Source organism: Dufourea novaeangliae, unplaced genomic scaffold, assembly GCF_001272555.1.
Source record: "Dufourea novaeangliae isolate 0120121106 unplaced genomic scaffold, ASM127255v1 scaffold295, whole genome shotgun sequence".
Taxonomy (NCBI): domain Eukaryota; kingdom Metazoa; phylum Arthropoda; class Insecta; order Hymenoptera; family Halictidae; genus Dufourea; species Dufourea novaeangliae.
The window spans coordinates 77352-94024 of NW_015374168.1; the positions used below are offsets into that span (position 1 = coordinate 77352).

Sequence of the window (16673 nt, forward strand, 5' to 3'; positions counted from 1 at the left end):
GATGTAACAAAAACGATCGTTTTATAAAGCGGAGTCCATTTCAGTATATTGACCTTCGATCAATAAAGACGTGTTTTTCCAATCAAAGTTGTTTCCTTTAAAGAAGTCAAAAATTTCCTAACGAGCAAAATTCTACAGGGCTCGCTCCACGGGCGAGGATTCACGCCTGATTTTTCAGTTGAAAAGTAATCCCTGGAAAAAGCCGCAACAAAAGAATAAAATACTAAAGTTCGTTTAAATTTTTTAATTTTTATATAACCTGATGTTTTACAGGTTAAACATCCACAGTTTTATAATTAATTGTTCTTAACAACAAAATGTTCCTTAATAAATTTATTATCCTAAACCACAGACGAGGTATAGAAGTAGACATTTCATCCAATGTATTTTTGCGGCCCACTTTTCTGGGGTTACGTCATCCATTTCCATTTTGTGCACTGTATACATATACATATTATATATACATACGACCGTGGCTGAACGCAGCCATTATCGCGCGTGTGTATACATATATGAAAATATATGAATTTCCACTGGATAAATGAATAATACTTAACAATAAACAAGTGAATGTAATAATGCGATGCAATCCGATGTAAACACATTCAATAAAAGTTAGAAAAAATGGTAGGCATTTTAAATGACTCTGACAGCGAAGACGAATTACCCCCTGGATGGGAGGAAATGACAACTATTGATGGAAACGTCTATTATGTGAAGTAATTTACCTTTTTCTCGTAGTTTATTGTAACGATATATTTGTAATTAAAAAAAATATTATCGAATAAAAGATCCAAAAAAATGGATAAAAACAGATCACTCAGCACTTGCTAAGAAATCTGTGTAGCTTCTAAAATATTGTTTTATAAGTTGTAATATTTTTTTTAGTCATTATACAAAAGGTACACAATGGACACATCCTAGAACTGGTCGTCAAAAAATTGTTGAAGGAGGTACAATATTACTAAACAAATCGATGTATTAATGTAGATCATTTAAATTCAATGTCTAATTTTTCATATATCTTTGTAATAATGTCAATGTAAACATGGTGCATATTAATTTTTTAATTTCACATTAATGAACATATAGTTGCTCGGTAGATAAAAATTAGGATAACAAAACTTTGTTAACATTATCTTTCAATTAGAATTACCATCTGGATGGGAAAGACGTGTGACAGATGATGGTAAAGTTTTATTTGTTGATCATATGAATCGCACAACAACATACTCTGATCCACGACTTGCATTTGCTACGGAATATAGAGAATTATCTCAACCTGTACGACAGCGTTTTGATGGAAGTAGTACAGCATTAGCTGTTTTATATGGTCGAGACTTAAGGGGTAAAGTTGCCATTGTTACAGGGGCTAATACAGGTATAGGTAAGTAATAACAAATGTTTTTTATATTAATTATTTCAATACACACACTTAATATCAAGATAACATTATTCTTATAGGATTTGAAACTGCTAGATCATTAGCTTTACATGGTTGCAAAGTGATTCTTACCTGCAGAGATTTAAAGAAAGGTGAAGAAGCAGTACAGAAAATACGACAAGAAAGGGATAATATTACATGTGAAACATTACAATTAGACTTATCTTCACTACATAGTGTAAAAAAAGCAGCTGAGGAATTTAAACAAAAATATGGGTAAACTCAGATTAAAAAAAAACAATTGATAGCAATATAATTACTGTAGACTATAGACCAACAAAATAGTGTAATGTTATAAGTATCCATAATACATTTTGCATTTCCAGAACTCTTCACATATTAATATTAAATGCTGGAGTTTTTGCAATTCCTTATGAACTTACCGAAGATGGTTATGAAACAACATTTCAAGTGAATCATCTTTCTCATTTTTATTTTACTCTTTTATTGGAACATCCAATTCGAAGTTGTCATAATGCTAGGGTAGTGGTAGTTTCAAGTGAATCACATAGGTACTGTAAAAAGTTCTGTAATTAAATGTAACTATATGTAGTAATATAAATTATTTAACTTTAGTATGGAAATTCAGGTACAATATTTTTTGGTAGGTTCTCAACACTTCAAACGGTAGAAGATTTTCATCAATTAAATCTCTCTCCTCCTGCATATAAATATTGGTTCATGGGAGCATACAATGATTCTAAGCTATGTAATATTTTATTTACACAAGAATTAGCAAAACGTTGGCCTTCTGTAAGTGTATTTAGTTGCCATCCTGGTAATATGGTGTCATCCTCATTGTCTCGTTATTCATGGATTCTGCGATTCTTGTTCATGTTAGTGAGACCTTTCACAAAATCACTGGTATGAAACTTATTTACTTCAAGTAAGAATTTAAGAAATTCTGATTATATGTACTACAACTAAAACTTTACAGCAACAAGCAGCGAGTACATCAGTGTTTTGCGCAACTGCGCCAGAACTGGAAGGTGTAACAGGAGTTTATTTTAATAATTGTTACTGTTGTGATCCATCAACTACGGCCTTAGATTCTGCTCTTGCGAGAAGATTGTGGTCCGTTAGTCAAGAAATGATTGTAAATGTTATGAAAAAATACAAACTTTGGGAAACATTAGCATTAAAATAAGATGTACTTTTTTAAAATATAATCATGAGCGATTACATTTAAGCCAAAAAATATTGTAGTTAATAAGAAATTTATATTTACTTTTATTTTATGAAAAAATGAATTATATATTTAATAAAATTGTTTTTATCTCTTTGATGTAGTGATTTATTTTCCCTAATTTACACATTCGGAAAACGTTCTGAGAATGTTGACACAGGACATGTTCAAGACGTGCCACTTTGTAAATAGGACCTTCCTAGGACATTTCTAGATCTTAACGAAGACGTAGGGTGGGCATGTGGACCTTTTCGGGACATCCTCCGAATGTACCGAACGTCCAGAACATATATTTTCCGGACGTACATAATACCTATGACGTTTTTGTGCTATATGAGGAGCTGCATGGCTCATTTCATTCAAAGGGCTGTAACTTCGTCAATACATAATTCAACTTTCAAGTTCGATTTGGCCTTCAAATATTTCTAAGATGTGTGTTTCAAAACTTGTATTTAAAAAAATATCAATTTTTTGAAGTTAAGAAACGTATATGACTCCTTATTGGTGATATAAATTTATGATACAATTAAAGTAAATATAATCGCCTTGCAGAGTATATCCATAGTGAAAAAATACCTTAATCATGGGAACTTTGAAGATATTCATATTATTTCTTTCAAACTGTTTGATTTCATTAATATTTTTGACCAAATATTGCCCAGATAGCACAAGTATGTCTTGTGACTGCCTTGAAAATGTCTGTATTCAGACATTCATGTCATCTTGAAAACGTCTGGTAATATTCTGTGAACAGCCTATCTAGAGCCTGTGAGCGTGTCTTGTGAAAAAACGAGTTGTCTTGAAGATGTCTTAAAACGGGCTAACTGCCACCTTAAAGACAGGTTAAAGCTGTCTCAGGAGGCGTCTTTGTAGGTAATGCAGATGTGTTACAGACATCTTGTAGACATTTTAAGGCTGTCATAGATTTTTAATAGACGTGTTAGATATGGCTTATAGACATATTAAAGATATGTTACACACTGTTTAAACATGGCTTCAAGAAGTCTTATAGACGTGTGTCACAGACGTTTTACAGGTAAGGTAAGGTGTGGTTGAGAATAGATAAATGTTATTACAGTAAAACAAAATTTAATAAAAATTCATTTTATTTCAAATATTAATAAAATTACATTGTAAACATAATATGTGTGTACATACAAACACTGTAGGGCTTATATGTATAATATTTTGCCATGTCATAATCGTAAAAGGATTTCTTACACACTACATAATTCTTTTCTTTATTTCTAAACACTTATTTTTGCACTTCCGTTTATGGTTTTTCGCACTATATATTGTTTTTCTCAATGGGAACAGAAAGGCCCCCTCTTTGTAAGTGATCAAAATATACATCGCCTACAATTTTACCTTTATCCTCCACAATTAATAATCAACATATATTCCAATTTCATTTTTTAACAACAGAATGGGACCCATAACCAGATATGTAAATTTTAATGGGATCATCTACAACACAATTGGACACGTATTCGGTATCCAAGATTCTTGAAAAACTAGTCACATCAATGGAAAAGATCATAAAGATCGTTACTGTTGTCGTCGCAAAATTGAAATTTATCTTTGATTTCAGTAAAAGAAAACGAACTTGCCGATTTTCTAAATGTGTGTTTTAATCTAATTTGTTTTTCTGCATGAATTGCTTCATTATATGACACATGATAATTACAACCAGACAGAAGTCTATAATTTCCAAATCGTTTCTCTAATTTTTCAGTTGTAAATTTTCCAGCTAAAAGATAACATATGTCAAAATTTTGAAAACCGTACTCTGTAAGTAGTAAAAGAACTGTAGTACTTTGATACAAAGCTTTGATAGTACCTACACATTGAAAATCGGTTTACAAAATTCGTTTCTTTTCCTGTTACCGTTTACACTACTTGTATTATTCACAATGTTCCACCAGTTCCGAATTATTTCTAAAAAATGAGCAGTATTGGTATAATTGAAATCTTTCATAGCTACTATTGTAGACTGATGGAATATATTATCAATAAGAAAAACCATTTATCGATCAAAATTATTTGGGTTTAATGATTTATAATTTAATTTATAAGCTTTCTTAGCAATCAAAAGTTTTTCGAAATTATAAACCGTACGTAAATCATTAAATTTAGGCAATCTTGGTTCGTTTGTATAAAAATCGGGGAAAACGAAAGTTTTATTTAAATTTTTTAAAATCAACCAATTATTTCTTATATTTTTCATTATACATATACATATACAAAATCGAAAGAAAGAAAAATGATTTTATCAGATTGTGAAGGATTAGGAAAACGTAGACCATCATTCGTATCTCGAAACCACATTTTTGAACAAATTCTATAATTTGATAAACAATCGGTATCATTTTATTCCCGGTAATATTAAAAACTGGTAATAATTTAACAATTTTAGAACATTTTTCAAAAGCTGAACTTATCATAAAAGCTAAAATGGTTTTTGCCAATTGATTAGAATTTGAAGTGCACTATTTTTTCTCTGGTTGTTAAATTTGATGATATGTTAGCAAGATAATGTTTGTTGCGAATAAAGATTGGCAACTAAAATAAACGTTACAAGAAATGGGTGGAGTGACCAAATTCTACGATTCTGGCATCACTGCTGCCGCGTTGTTGCCATTTTTACCTTCAGCACGGCTAGTACTAGAGTCGGCTGTGCTTGTGGCTGTTTGATTCTATTACGTTAAATATATGACACTTATTGTAAGCACATACATTTATAAGTAATTCATAACATTCTCGAAATTATACAACATCTTTAATTCTAAGAAAAATGTGCAGAACATAATTTCACTAAGGTTAGAAAACTAAGAACAAAAATTTGTATGAATTTTCAAAAAATTATAGATTACAACTCATGTATGTACAGATTCCAAGTTAGTGTATTGCGTTTTAATAATTTCATGAAACATCTTTAACAAGTTTTAGAAACACTACTGTTAAGAAGCACTGACATATACTCTATATCTATATTCCTCATATTCTGTAATATTTTGTTCTGTATATTTTGTAAAATTTTGAATACTCTAACGTATGGTATTTGTATTCTTCATATAATATTATACATATTTGACGTGCATATATTCTGTGTGTTCTGTGAACTTTGTATACTCTGTATATTCGGTTGTGTACTAACTACATGTGTATTACATACTTCTTGTAAGTGTAGTCTGTATTCATTTCGTGGATAATTTAATCTTATAATAGAAATATATTATATACATATATGTGCCTGTATAACAAACAAGTAATATTTAAATATTGTATAAATATAGCTCTTTAATACTTGTAAACACACAGTGGGTGATATAGTATATCGAAATGAATTGTTATTAAGTTTGATTTCATTTTGAAAACGCTTCCTTGATTAAATTTATATTACAATTAATGGCGTCTTTTAAAGAGATGCATTTGACCTAATTTAAATTCGATAAATACAATGAATTACGTATTTTAAACGACTGCTTCAGTCCTAATCCAGGCCTGTTTAAGATGCCTTGAAAGTGCCTTGATTTGTTACATTAGGCAGTCAGAAGCTGTGCCTAAGCTGTTCGTAAGCTATTCAGGACGCCTGAAACGCGACTGGAACGAATGAAACAGGCGTCTTTAAGTCGTCGTAAAGCCGTCTCTGTGTTATCTGGGTATTAGGTCCTACGACATTCAGACCTAAAACTGCTATAAAACAGACATCTTAAAAATGTCGTGTGCTATCTGGGTGTAGTAATTACCACAAAAATTCCTTGTACATGAAAAGAAAATAACAAATTACTGATTGGTGTGAAAATAGTACAATACCATATATAGAAATGGCTTGTTTATTTCACTATTAGATTTGTACGAAATATAAAATTTTTGTCATTATTAAGGGTCAAAATTTGAAAGAGAGTAAACCCTCAAAATCGCAATGCACAATTATGTACATAAATTTTTGGAATCTACTATCGGTGTTATATTTGGTAAAGATGTAACTTGCAGGGAACCGGTGTACCGTTGCGACGATTATCAACCGGGTATCTTATTGGAATTCGGTAGAACTGGTGTAAAAGTAAGAATTCAGTTATATAATAGTTTTTATCAATTCATGTCCAACATTCTATAACAATCGTTATTGCATTTTTATTGAATAAATATTTTCGATGCACTTTGAGCGTTATGTATAGTAAGATATAGGAGACATCAAATTCGAAGAGTTCCCTGATCTTCTTCTTTTCAGCCATAGAAAATATCGTTAGTATTTGCAAATGACTGCGTAAACAAGAATTTGTCACAATATGTCAATTTTGTATGAAGTAATGTAAGTTTTTAATTTTAGTGGTTAAATTTAGCATTCCTTAGTATAAACATTTTTCAATGATACACACAAATTTGGTACGTACATGTTGCATTACTTACGTAATTGTATTTTGTTATAATCTCTAAGATGACTTTTCGTAGAAATAAATAAGTTTTAATACATGTCGGTAATTATAATTTCGGAACACAATCTTGATTTCTATTTAGTTACAAGGATGTAATTGCAATTTAAAATTCTAAAAATGACTAATAGGTCACATTTTTTATATATTAATACTTTAATGATTCAAAATCAAAGCGAATAAAAAAAGTTTTTAGTGGAACGCTCATTTAAAACGAATTCATTCGTATAGTCCATAGAATATTTGATTAATAACCTGGACTATAAAGTGCTTTTCTATGAAACACTTGTTTTTTCTATGAAATTTCGAAATTTTCAAAATTTTATTACTTAAATCTTCGAGCGGGTTTTACTATTTAGTTTCCAGCAGTGGTCACGCCAGTGTGGCCAATGCTCGAAATTACCTTTGTGCTGCTTTTTGCTGAATTAGGTTAAATATTTTCGTGAATATCAGTGAATATATCAAACTAATTTATAAATGAATTATAACTTGTAAATAGGATTCATTATTTAAGAAAATTTTGTTTATTACGACATGCAGAAAGCAATGGTAATTGTATAATTATATAAATATTCATTATGTGAATTTGAATTATTAAAAGGTATTGTTAATAGCAGTAAAACACGTACAATTTCATTAGGCAGTTGTATTCTATATAGTCTTATCTATTTTGTTTTACTTTACAGTAAGGTATAAACAAGATTTTTTTATCAAATTTATTAATTTTAAAAATTGCAAGTAAGAATGTTTTCTCAAATAACTTAAATTTTATTCATATGTAAAGAAAATGAAATGTATGTTTATGTGAAGTTGTTCAAGAAATTTTTGATGCCCTGTGGACTATGTGCTGCAGTACCAGCAATGAAACCTGTCAGTCCATCAGAAGATCATACTAAGCCATGTAGTACTGAATTGCAACCAAAAAAATTAATAAAACCATCTGAACTACCCATTTATTCTATTGAAGATGGGTATTCTAAACAGATGCCATGGTAAAGCGCAAGTAATTTCATATTGATAAATGTATTTTGATTCGTTTTTAAAAGAATGTTTAAAAAATCTTCAGTGTATTGAATGATAATGTATATAATGTTATTCATGCTTTTTTTAGTGCAGAGTATCCTCCATCTGTTGTAGAGGAAAATATTAGAAAAGTACGTAAATCAATACAAGGATTAAAAGTCATATTTGATGGTCTTTCCCAGAATGTTTCATCAAGTATTAATAATTTTAAGTGTATGTATTATGTTTAATGTTAAATTTCAACATTTGTATTTTCATTCATAAGTTTAATTAATCACATTAGGAGCTTTAATTAAAAATTCTGTCATGTTTCAATCTGAACTGAAGTATGAAAGCTACCAAGCGTATGGATGTCAAACCTTTTTTAAATTAAATAGTCACATACATAGTTTTATGTTCTTTATGAACTATTTTCATAAAATATGTGAATATAGATCTATTTCCACAGGTTAAATAATTATGATTAGATTATTTGTCCTGATTATATGATTTTTGTTATAGTTATAATTGATTACCTTAAAGACGAAAGTAATCTTTGGCCACGAGCTGGAGCTGTTGGTATTGGAGGCCTATCAGGATTGGTACTAGGTCTTAGAGGAGGATTTTTTAAAAGATTTCTATATACCACAGCAGGTGCTGGTACTGTTGGGGCTGTTTGTTTCCCTAAAGAGACAAAAGAAGCATTTAATGTAGTGGAACACTATGGAAACATTGGTTATAATTTCATATATGGTGGTATGTACATATTATTAATTTCAAATATTAATATTAATTGATTTAAATTTAAAAAATTACTTTTAAATAATATCATTCTTATTTCTTTTATTTCTTTTTATATCTTGGGGAATTTGTGAAGTTTTAAATGTTTGATGAATGCATATAATAATAATTAATTTTATAAATGACAGACACTATGAACTGTATATTAAATACTTTAGTATTGAATTCTTTAAATTGAACTGAATTTTATAGTACTTTTTACATGGTAATAGTGTACAATTTGGTCGGTATCTCCAATTTTCTTCAAACTTTAATATGGTGAAAGGGGCTCTCTAAAATGGCAAAATATTTTTAAAAATGTCGCAAACAATTTAAAAAATTATTTTATTTATCAAACTAGCTTTAACCAACTATGACCAGTATAATGCTTTGAAAATAAACAAACCTCTTCTTTTACTGTTTACAGCTTATGTTCTTTCACTTAATCTGCATTTATAGTGACGTTTTGGTTACAAATTTAACTTGAAATTAAAGATATGTACTTATAATTGTTTGTGACATTTTTTAAAATGATATTTTGCCTTTTAAACGGCCTCTTTCAACATATTAAAGTTTGAAGAAAATGAGAGATACCGACCAAATTGTACACTATTACCTTTTAAATTAAAATTATATTCCTACTTAATTTGATATCATAGCAAAAAAGCAGAAACAAGACAAATTTTAGAAATTACAAACTATTAATTTAAATTGGAAATTTCAGTGAAACCAGGAGATGACAAACCGGAAATTTCATTTAAAGAGTTACCATTAGTGAAAAGTGTACTCGAATCAGAATATTTTCAGATACTAACTCGACCTTTTGAACAGAAAGTGTCGAATACTGCAACTGAGAAAAAGGAGGTAGGATGCAAAAACACAAATTCTTTATTGCATCATTCCTCCCTTATCTCCTCGCATTATTATAGTTTACCACATCCTGTTTTGAAAATGTTCTCTGATATTACCTGTACATACTGTATTGCAGGGCTGCATAACTTCTGCTCCCAAAGTTGGTGCCCCACTCCGGGGGTACCCCCACTACGCGGCTGAAGCTGCCTCGTCCGCTACGTACAGAGTGTAGCATGCTACGGCGCTGCGGCCCGTACGAGGAGAAGTCTTCCCACCACACTGCCAGCGATAAGACCTCCCCGTACGGAACGCATCGCCGTAGCATGCGACGCTCTGTACGTAGCGGACGAGGCAGCTTGAGCCGTGTAGTGGGGCACCGACTTCAGGAGCAGAAGTTATGTTATGCAGCTCTGCAGTCTTGATTACCCCATAATCCTTAGAACTATTTGTTACAGATGTTTATAAAGTACTACACATTACAAATTCCACATACAATTAATTGTAAAGTTGTAGAGAGTGGTAATAAAAATGTGAAACATTTTCTTGCAGGATGGATTCTAGATGTTGAAAAATAAGAACAATTCATATGTATGTATGCTCGATTTTGTTCTATTTTTTAATGGTACACAATTTGTTATTTCTTAAAATGCACGGCCAAACTACTTGTAGGAAGGCAATATTTATTTAAAAAATAATGAAAATAAGGATTCTCAATATCTATGGACCCTATATCAGAAACTTACTAGTTCTTCTATTCTATTTCTTCTACCCTCCTTCTCCGCGCAATTGGCTAGCCAGAGAATCGAGAATCATGCTAATATGATTCCTTTGGGCCTCACACTAATTTACGATTTTCTATTCTATGGAATGGAAGTCTCGTGAAATCTAGCCCAGAATCTGAAGCAAGTTCGAATCTTGCATATCTACATATATAGCATGTTACATAATAGCTTATCTACATATCCAGGTTTCTTATTATTTCAACATTTAGAATCCACTCTGTGAAAATGTCCTACATTTATAGTGACACTCTGTATATTCGTTGTTTTAAAACAATTTTGATCATAGATCTTGAAACATCTAATAATGCATTAGAGGCCCATGATGCTTCATTTGACCGTAATAAAGAAAATGATTCAACACGCTTAGAACCAGTCATATTGAATGAAACTTCACATCTAGCAGAGATGCAAAATTCAAATAGTCAGGAAACATGGGTTAAATGGAAATAGTTATACAGGTACCCTTTCTGTCTCCAGTTCCTGCACATAACCACATGATGTTATATCCAAAATATCTGTTTACAATTACCACTAAGTATTTGTACCTGTTATTTAACATGTTTTTTTTTATTTTAGGTAAATCCACTTGAAGGTAAAGCAGAACTGAAAAAGGAATGAACCATTTTATAAGGTAGTGAATGAATACTTTATGATTATTCATGTAAAAATTGTACAATGTTTTAATATGAATCTAATATATAGTAAAATATATAATAAAGCTATTTAAAACCTTATTACACATAATTAAAGAATACTTACAGGTACAAGTATATCATAAATTTACTGTGTAAAGTGTATTACATGTAAATCAATTAATGACCCAAATTTCTTCAAATATCACTATGCTAAACAGAAAACCGTAGAGAATGAAAAATGAATTGCAGTTATAGAAACATGTAAAACCTCTTCGTATATTAGTTTAGGAGATATTTCAAAACTGCGCTATATGTATATCTTAGGACAGGGGTGGCCAACAAGCCGCTCGCGAGCTATTTTGTCCCTCCCCTATCGGCCTGCTTACTTCTGTTAACACTAGAACAACCGGCGATTTACGTATACCTAATACCTACTTCTACCGGAGGGGTCAAAATGACTTGTTTTTTTAATTAGTAAGTCATTTAAGAAAAGACATAGCAATTTTTACGTTTTTATATATTTTTCTATTTTATGAATGAAAATTGAATATAAACTGAATAATGATAATAATATAATAACAATAATTTTCAAAATAATTATGCTTAAAAATCAAAGATATTTTTTACAAGTTACAATTGTTTTAGCAGAGCATGTACCAGACTCGTTTATGACATGTACCACAAATATTCTTCGTTTTATTATTAGTACAATCTGCTATTTGACACTTTTTACGTTTCATCGAAATATGCGTCTGGTTTTGTGATGGTGTACATGAAGATATTTCTTCGGCTTCTACTGAGGATCGTCCGGTTAGATCTTTGTAGTGACCTGCAAGTTCTTCGGCTAACTTGAATAAGAAGTCTTTTTTTGAAATATTTTATCCTGTTGTGTCTTTATATAATATCCAGGCATTTATTCCGGCAAGATCTAAGATATTATAAAACACTTGTAATGGCCATCTTCGGGATTCAGCTTTCACGGTATATTTTCGGGCCATTTGATCTGTCATATCTACGCCAAATGCTGAATGTGAAATAACTTCTGCGATGCATCGAAAACAGAAGCATATCGATATATACAAGCGTCACATGTTTTTATAAACGCGCGAAGATATTGTTACAGCCACGTAACAATATGAAGAAAGTAAATAAAAGAAGAATGAAAAAATTGAGTAAACATAATATGTTTCTTATGGTAATTTTGTACAATGTAGATGTACGAAAATATACTTAGTTTTCTAAAAATGTATTTGAACTATACAAAAATAATATGAGAAACTTCAAGTTTACCTACGTTCCGTGGGGGTCAAAATGACTCATCTCGGTATATGGAGGTATACTACATAAAATTTTAAATCAAAAAAACAAAAAAAAGTAAACTGTTTTACAGAATTAGTTATTTGCATATTTTAAAAAAAGTCATACAAAATTTTAGAAAACAAAATGTACTGAAAATGAATAATGATTATAAGAAATGCCAAACAAGTAATTTTGACCCCCCTTGGTAGATCTAGTGTTAAGGCAGGTCTACACTTGTGCAACGCGCGTTGCAGAACACACTTGAAAGGGTCTATTTTAATGGCTCGACGCACAGCTAACGACTTCGTGCAACGTCAAGCCGAACACGAGCATATACGAGCATTTTGACGCGCATAGTAGAAAATCGTGTGGCGCGTGTAAATCGGTCAACGGGCCCGCACTAGAGATGGCGTGCAAAATCACTAACGGTGATTTATCACAGTGATCGCCGAATCACGATCACGGTCGTAATTTAATTTCATTTACGACCGTAATTGCAATTTTTTTATCTTGAGTGAATTTGATTTTACGATGAATTACATTACTATTTGTCTTTGTAAAAATCAGTGTTTTTGGTAATCCGTGGGTGGTCGCACTGCAGAAGACAAGAGGCAGTTTTACAATGTTCAGACTCGCACACCCTGCGCTGCCTGCGCATCGTGGCCAAGTGGGCCCGAGTGGTATATGAAAAAAAAAATACAGATGTTGCTCTAAGAATATGTGAAGAGAAACACGACCTCCACTCTCCCATGCTGCTTTTCTTTCCCAAAAAGTATTGACTATGAAAGAGTGGGGATCGACCTATTACGCCACATCGATGATCGATCCTAACGAGGGAGGATCACTGGATCAGTTCAAGAATATCAGTTGTCCTTTCCGAACGGAGCCCTTTGCATTCTTCGAGCAAATCGAGTTCATGTTCGGAAAACTAAGTTTTAGTTTATTTAGCGTTTACGTAGTGATTATTTAGTAGTATCGCGTACGTCGTTGTTATAAATAGTGCAAATTAATTATTGTAATTTTATTAATTATTGTAGGTTTTAGTCATTATTGTAGGTTCTATTAAATATTGTACATTTTATTAACTATTGCAGGTTTTATTAAATATTGCAGGTTTTATTAATTATTGCAGGTTTCATTAAATATTGTAGGTTTTATTAATTATTGCAGGTTTCTTTAAATATTGTAGGTTTTATTCATTATTGCAGTTCAAAAATTAGTATAAATAGTTGTTATAAATTAATTAATGTAGATTAAAAATTAGCGTTAAATAGTTCTAAATTAATTATTTTGAGTGTTAGTTTTGTGTAACGTGTCGAGTGTTAAACGCAACAGAGGTGTTAAAACGAGGAAATCAATGAAAATTTCTTAAAATTAATCATAGCTGGATACGAAACATATGTCTATGATTACGATTTGGAGACAAAACATTAATCGAGCCAATAGGTTTCACATTTGTGCAACACATGCTTGTGTTATTATAGAACCATCAATTCAGCGACACGTGGAAGCTGCGCTCATAGTCGACCTTCCTCGAGACGCTGACGGAAACGTCAGCGATTCTTAAAACTCCGCCTCGGCGACTCGATGATCACGAATCATAGCCTGTTGCTACTCCGTATCTTCCACGTTCTTCAATAAAGGAAGGGGGTGTAGGAGATCTGATGGGACAGGCGGTCTGTGGAGACGTTTTTCCTAATCGCCTGGGTTTTTGGTAGCGGCCGTTAGGTGGTGAGTTTTCTTACAAGCAGTAATTAGAGCCTTTGGCTACTTAAGGGGCTCCGCCGAGGAGCAACCCAGGCGTCTGGGATAGGGGTCGTCTACCATCAGCCCCACTGACGAGTCTTGGGTCTTGGGTAGTGATGGGCACCATCGACTAAGTCGATAGTAACCAACGACTACTTCAGTCGATTAATATTAGTCGCTTGAAGCGACTACTTTCAGTCGTTTGAACTATCGAGCTATTGATCGCTATTGACTGGATCTTGTCTATTTTCTTCGCGATGCAAACCAATTGTAATTTTTCCATATATTTTTTTATGCATTACTAAGAACTGTGCAAATTATTGCTTATAACTTAATTGATTTTCATAAAAAATTTAGAGCAGTTAATTTTTTAAGTGCCAATATTAAATAGCTTACAAAAAATCGAATTGTTTAAAAAAAACTTGTTTACCACTTACATTTTTCAATTTCTATCTATGAACTAATACATTTCCAAAAGGTAAATACACCAATGGTGCTGAAAAGTTGATGACATAATCTATACATAACCTATAAAGCAAAATTTCAGTCGACTGAAAACTATCGACTAAATAGTCGATAGTATGTTGAGACTAAATAGTCATTAGTCGATAGTTTAATTTAGTCGATGGTGCCCATCACTAGTCTTGGTAGACGATTCCCGAGACGAAACGCCATCTTTTTGAGCTGCCTACAGGGGGAAGAACCTACAAAACGATTGTTTAAAACCGGGGAAACTCTCTTAGTTTCAGCTCTGTTAGCTCTGTTACCGTTCTGTACTTTTCGGCTCGTGTGTCGCTTCTGCCACGGCAAGTTCGTTCGCTCTTTGTTCTAATCTTTACACGCGACAGCGAGTTGAGTAATAACGGTCACTCAGCTGTCCAGTTTCGGGTCCAGTTTCGCGACGATATCTCTTCCTTGTGCGACGCGACCCTCGCGATTACGCGCGGCCTACTCTGGCATCACTGCCTACAGGCTGTAGGCTACACTGTACAGGTGAGTTTTATAAGACACCGGACTGACCGGACCGCGAAGTGCAACGTTCGAGATGGCGACACCGTATAAATCACTGCCTACAGGCTGTAGGCTACACTGTACAGGTAAGTTTTATAAGACACCGGACTGACCGGACCGCGAAGTGCAACGTTCGAGATGGCGACACCGTATCCTGCAGTGCCTAAACCCTGTGTCAAAGCCGGCTCCGGGCGCAGGCAGAGTCTTCCGCCCTTTCAAGGATCCGAAATCCCGACCGAACCGACGGAAAGCCCCCACGAGTCTATCATTCATCTTCATCATCATTAGGTTAAGACTTATTTGTATCTTTTATTTATTGGATTGTTAGAATATATCTTTGTTGTTATCACAAACAACAGTGATTTCCTATCCCTCCCGTTCTCTATCCAAAATTGCGTACTTCACCGGTAAGTTTAGACAGGGCGTGCTTTAGCACCTTAAAAGAACCAGGACCCGTAATTATAAATAAATTAACGACCGCAACGCGGGACGTAACACAAGCCTTCTTCGGATGTGGCTCACCTTTCTTCATCTACTGGCTGAACTGGCTCGATTACACCTGATTACACCTTTATGCCTCCACATTGTAACTATGGATCCATGTTTGTTCCCCGCTCATTATTAATTTTAAGAAATTGTCGTCATCTTTTCTCGCCTCAAACGGGTGGTAAAAAGATGACGTTTGACACGCGAAGGACAATAATTAAGAAATCGCAGGAGGAGCTAGACTTTATTTTGGCGTCCGCTTACCACGCCGCTTCCGAAAACTGGAAAGAAGATTTTTTCGATGTAATTATTGTTAAAATGTATATTAATTAATCATTTTCACATAAAGTCCTTGAACATGTTGATCAGACCTTGTACATATGAAGTATATAGGATGATATTAATGTTACAAATCTATTGAAAAAAGTATTGATACACTGTTAATTGTATCTTGCTTTTAGTTGGCAATACTATTTTTTACTGTAGCGGTCAGTTGATAATTATTATTCACATCTGATTGTACTTTAACAGAAAGGTAAATTATCGGATCATAGAATAGTTTAATGTAAATAATAAAAAAAAGCGACCAGTGTATACATACTTCTTCCTATTACATAACAAATTAGACAGTTTGGCAGTATATTTACCAACAAAAATCATGTTTGAGAAATGCAAATTAACTTTGAAATCTGTAGATGATAAGTTAGAATATTTAATTTCTTATGAATTGTAACCGTTATGTTTTTAGTACATTGATTGATTTACATTTTATCTTACATTATACAAAGAGAAATATAGCTACTGTTTACCTTTGGAATATTATTATTATAAAAATAACTATACAAACGGATGTGTTATATATATTAATCTTTATAGCCTAAATCTTGCTGCAGTTTTAACAAACAATATACATTTATTTGATAACAATCGGTACTCGGTACCATCAAAATAAATAAATTCACTAATTTTTAAGCTAGCAGTTTCTCATTATACAAACTGTACATAGCCATAAGA

At 32.4% G+C, this 16673-nt stretch overlaps 2 protein-coding genes across 2 annotated transcripts; both read left to right on the forward strand.

Moving 5' to 3' along the window:
- Nucleotides 1–485: 485 nt before the first annotated feature.
- LOC107192027 (WW domain-containing oxidoreductase-like) lies at nt 486–2614 on the forward strand. The gene is made up of 7 exons (XM_015581204.1): nt 486–719; nt 889–953; nt 1151–1387; nt 1465–1660; nt 1771–1956; nt 2053–2308; nt 2382–2614. Exons 1-7 carry the CDS (start codon nt 625–627, stop codon nt 2589–2591), a joined length of 1245 nt encoding a protein of 414 aa, XP_015436690.1. The 5' UTR covers nt 486–624; the 3' UTR covers nt 2592–2614.
- A 4917-nt stretch (nt 2615–7531) lies between these two features.
- LOC107192033 (MICOS complex subunit Mic27) lies at nt 7532–11110 on the forward strand. The gene is made up of 6 exons (XM_015581211.1): nt 7532–7615; nt 7877–8058; nt 8178–8302; nt 8591–8824; nt 9573–9712; nt 11059–11110. The coding sequence occupies exons 1-6, from the start codon at nt 7601–7603 to the stop codon at nt 11098–11100; spliced, it is 738 nt and encodes a 245-aa protein (XP_015436697.1). The 5' UTR covers nt 7532–7600; the 3' UTR covers nt 11101–11110.
- Nucleotides 11111–16673: the final 5563 nt, after the last annotated feature.

Excerpts from the sequence above, each read along its gene's own strand:
- LOC107192027 (XM_015581204.1), top strand. The coding sequence starts at position 625 with ATGGTAGGCATTTTAAATGACTCTGACAGCGAAGACGAATTACCCCCT. Across the intron at positions 954-1,150 it reads TCAAAAAATTGTTGAAGGAG|AATTACCATCTGGATGGGAA; the intron begins GTACAATATTAC and ends TCTTTCAATTAG. Across the intron at positions 1,957-2,052 it reads GTTTCAAGTGAATCACATAG|GTTCTCAACACTTCAAACGG; the intron begins GTACTGTAAAAA and ends ATTTTTTGGTAG.
- LOC107192033 (XM_015581211.1), top strand. Across the intron at positions 8,059-8,177 it reads TATTCTAAACAGATGCCATG|TGCAGAGTATCCTCCATCTG; the intron begins GTAAAGCGCAAG and ends TGCTTTTTTTAG. Across the intron at positions 8,825-9,572 it reads TTATAATTTCATATATGGTG|TGAAACCAGGAGATGACAAA; the intron begins GTATGTACATAT and ends TGGAAATTTCAG.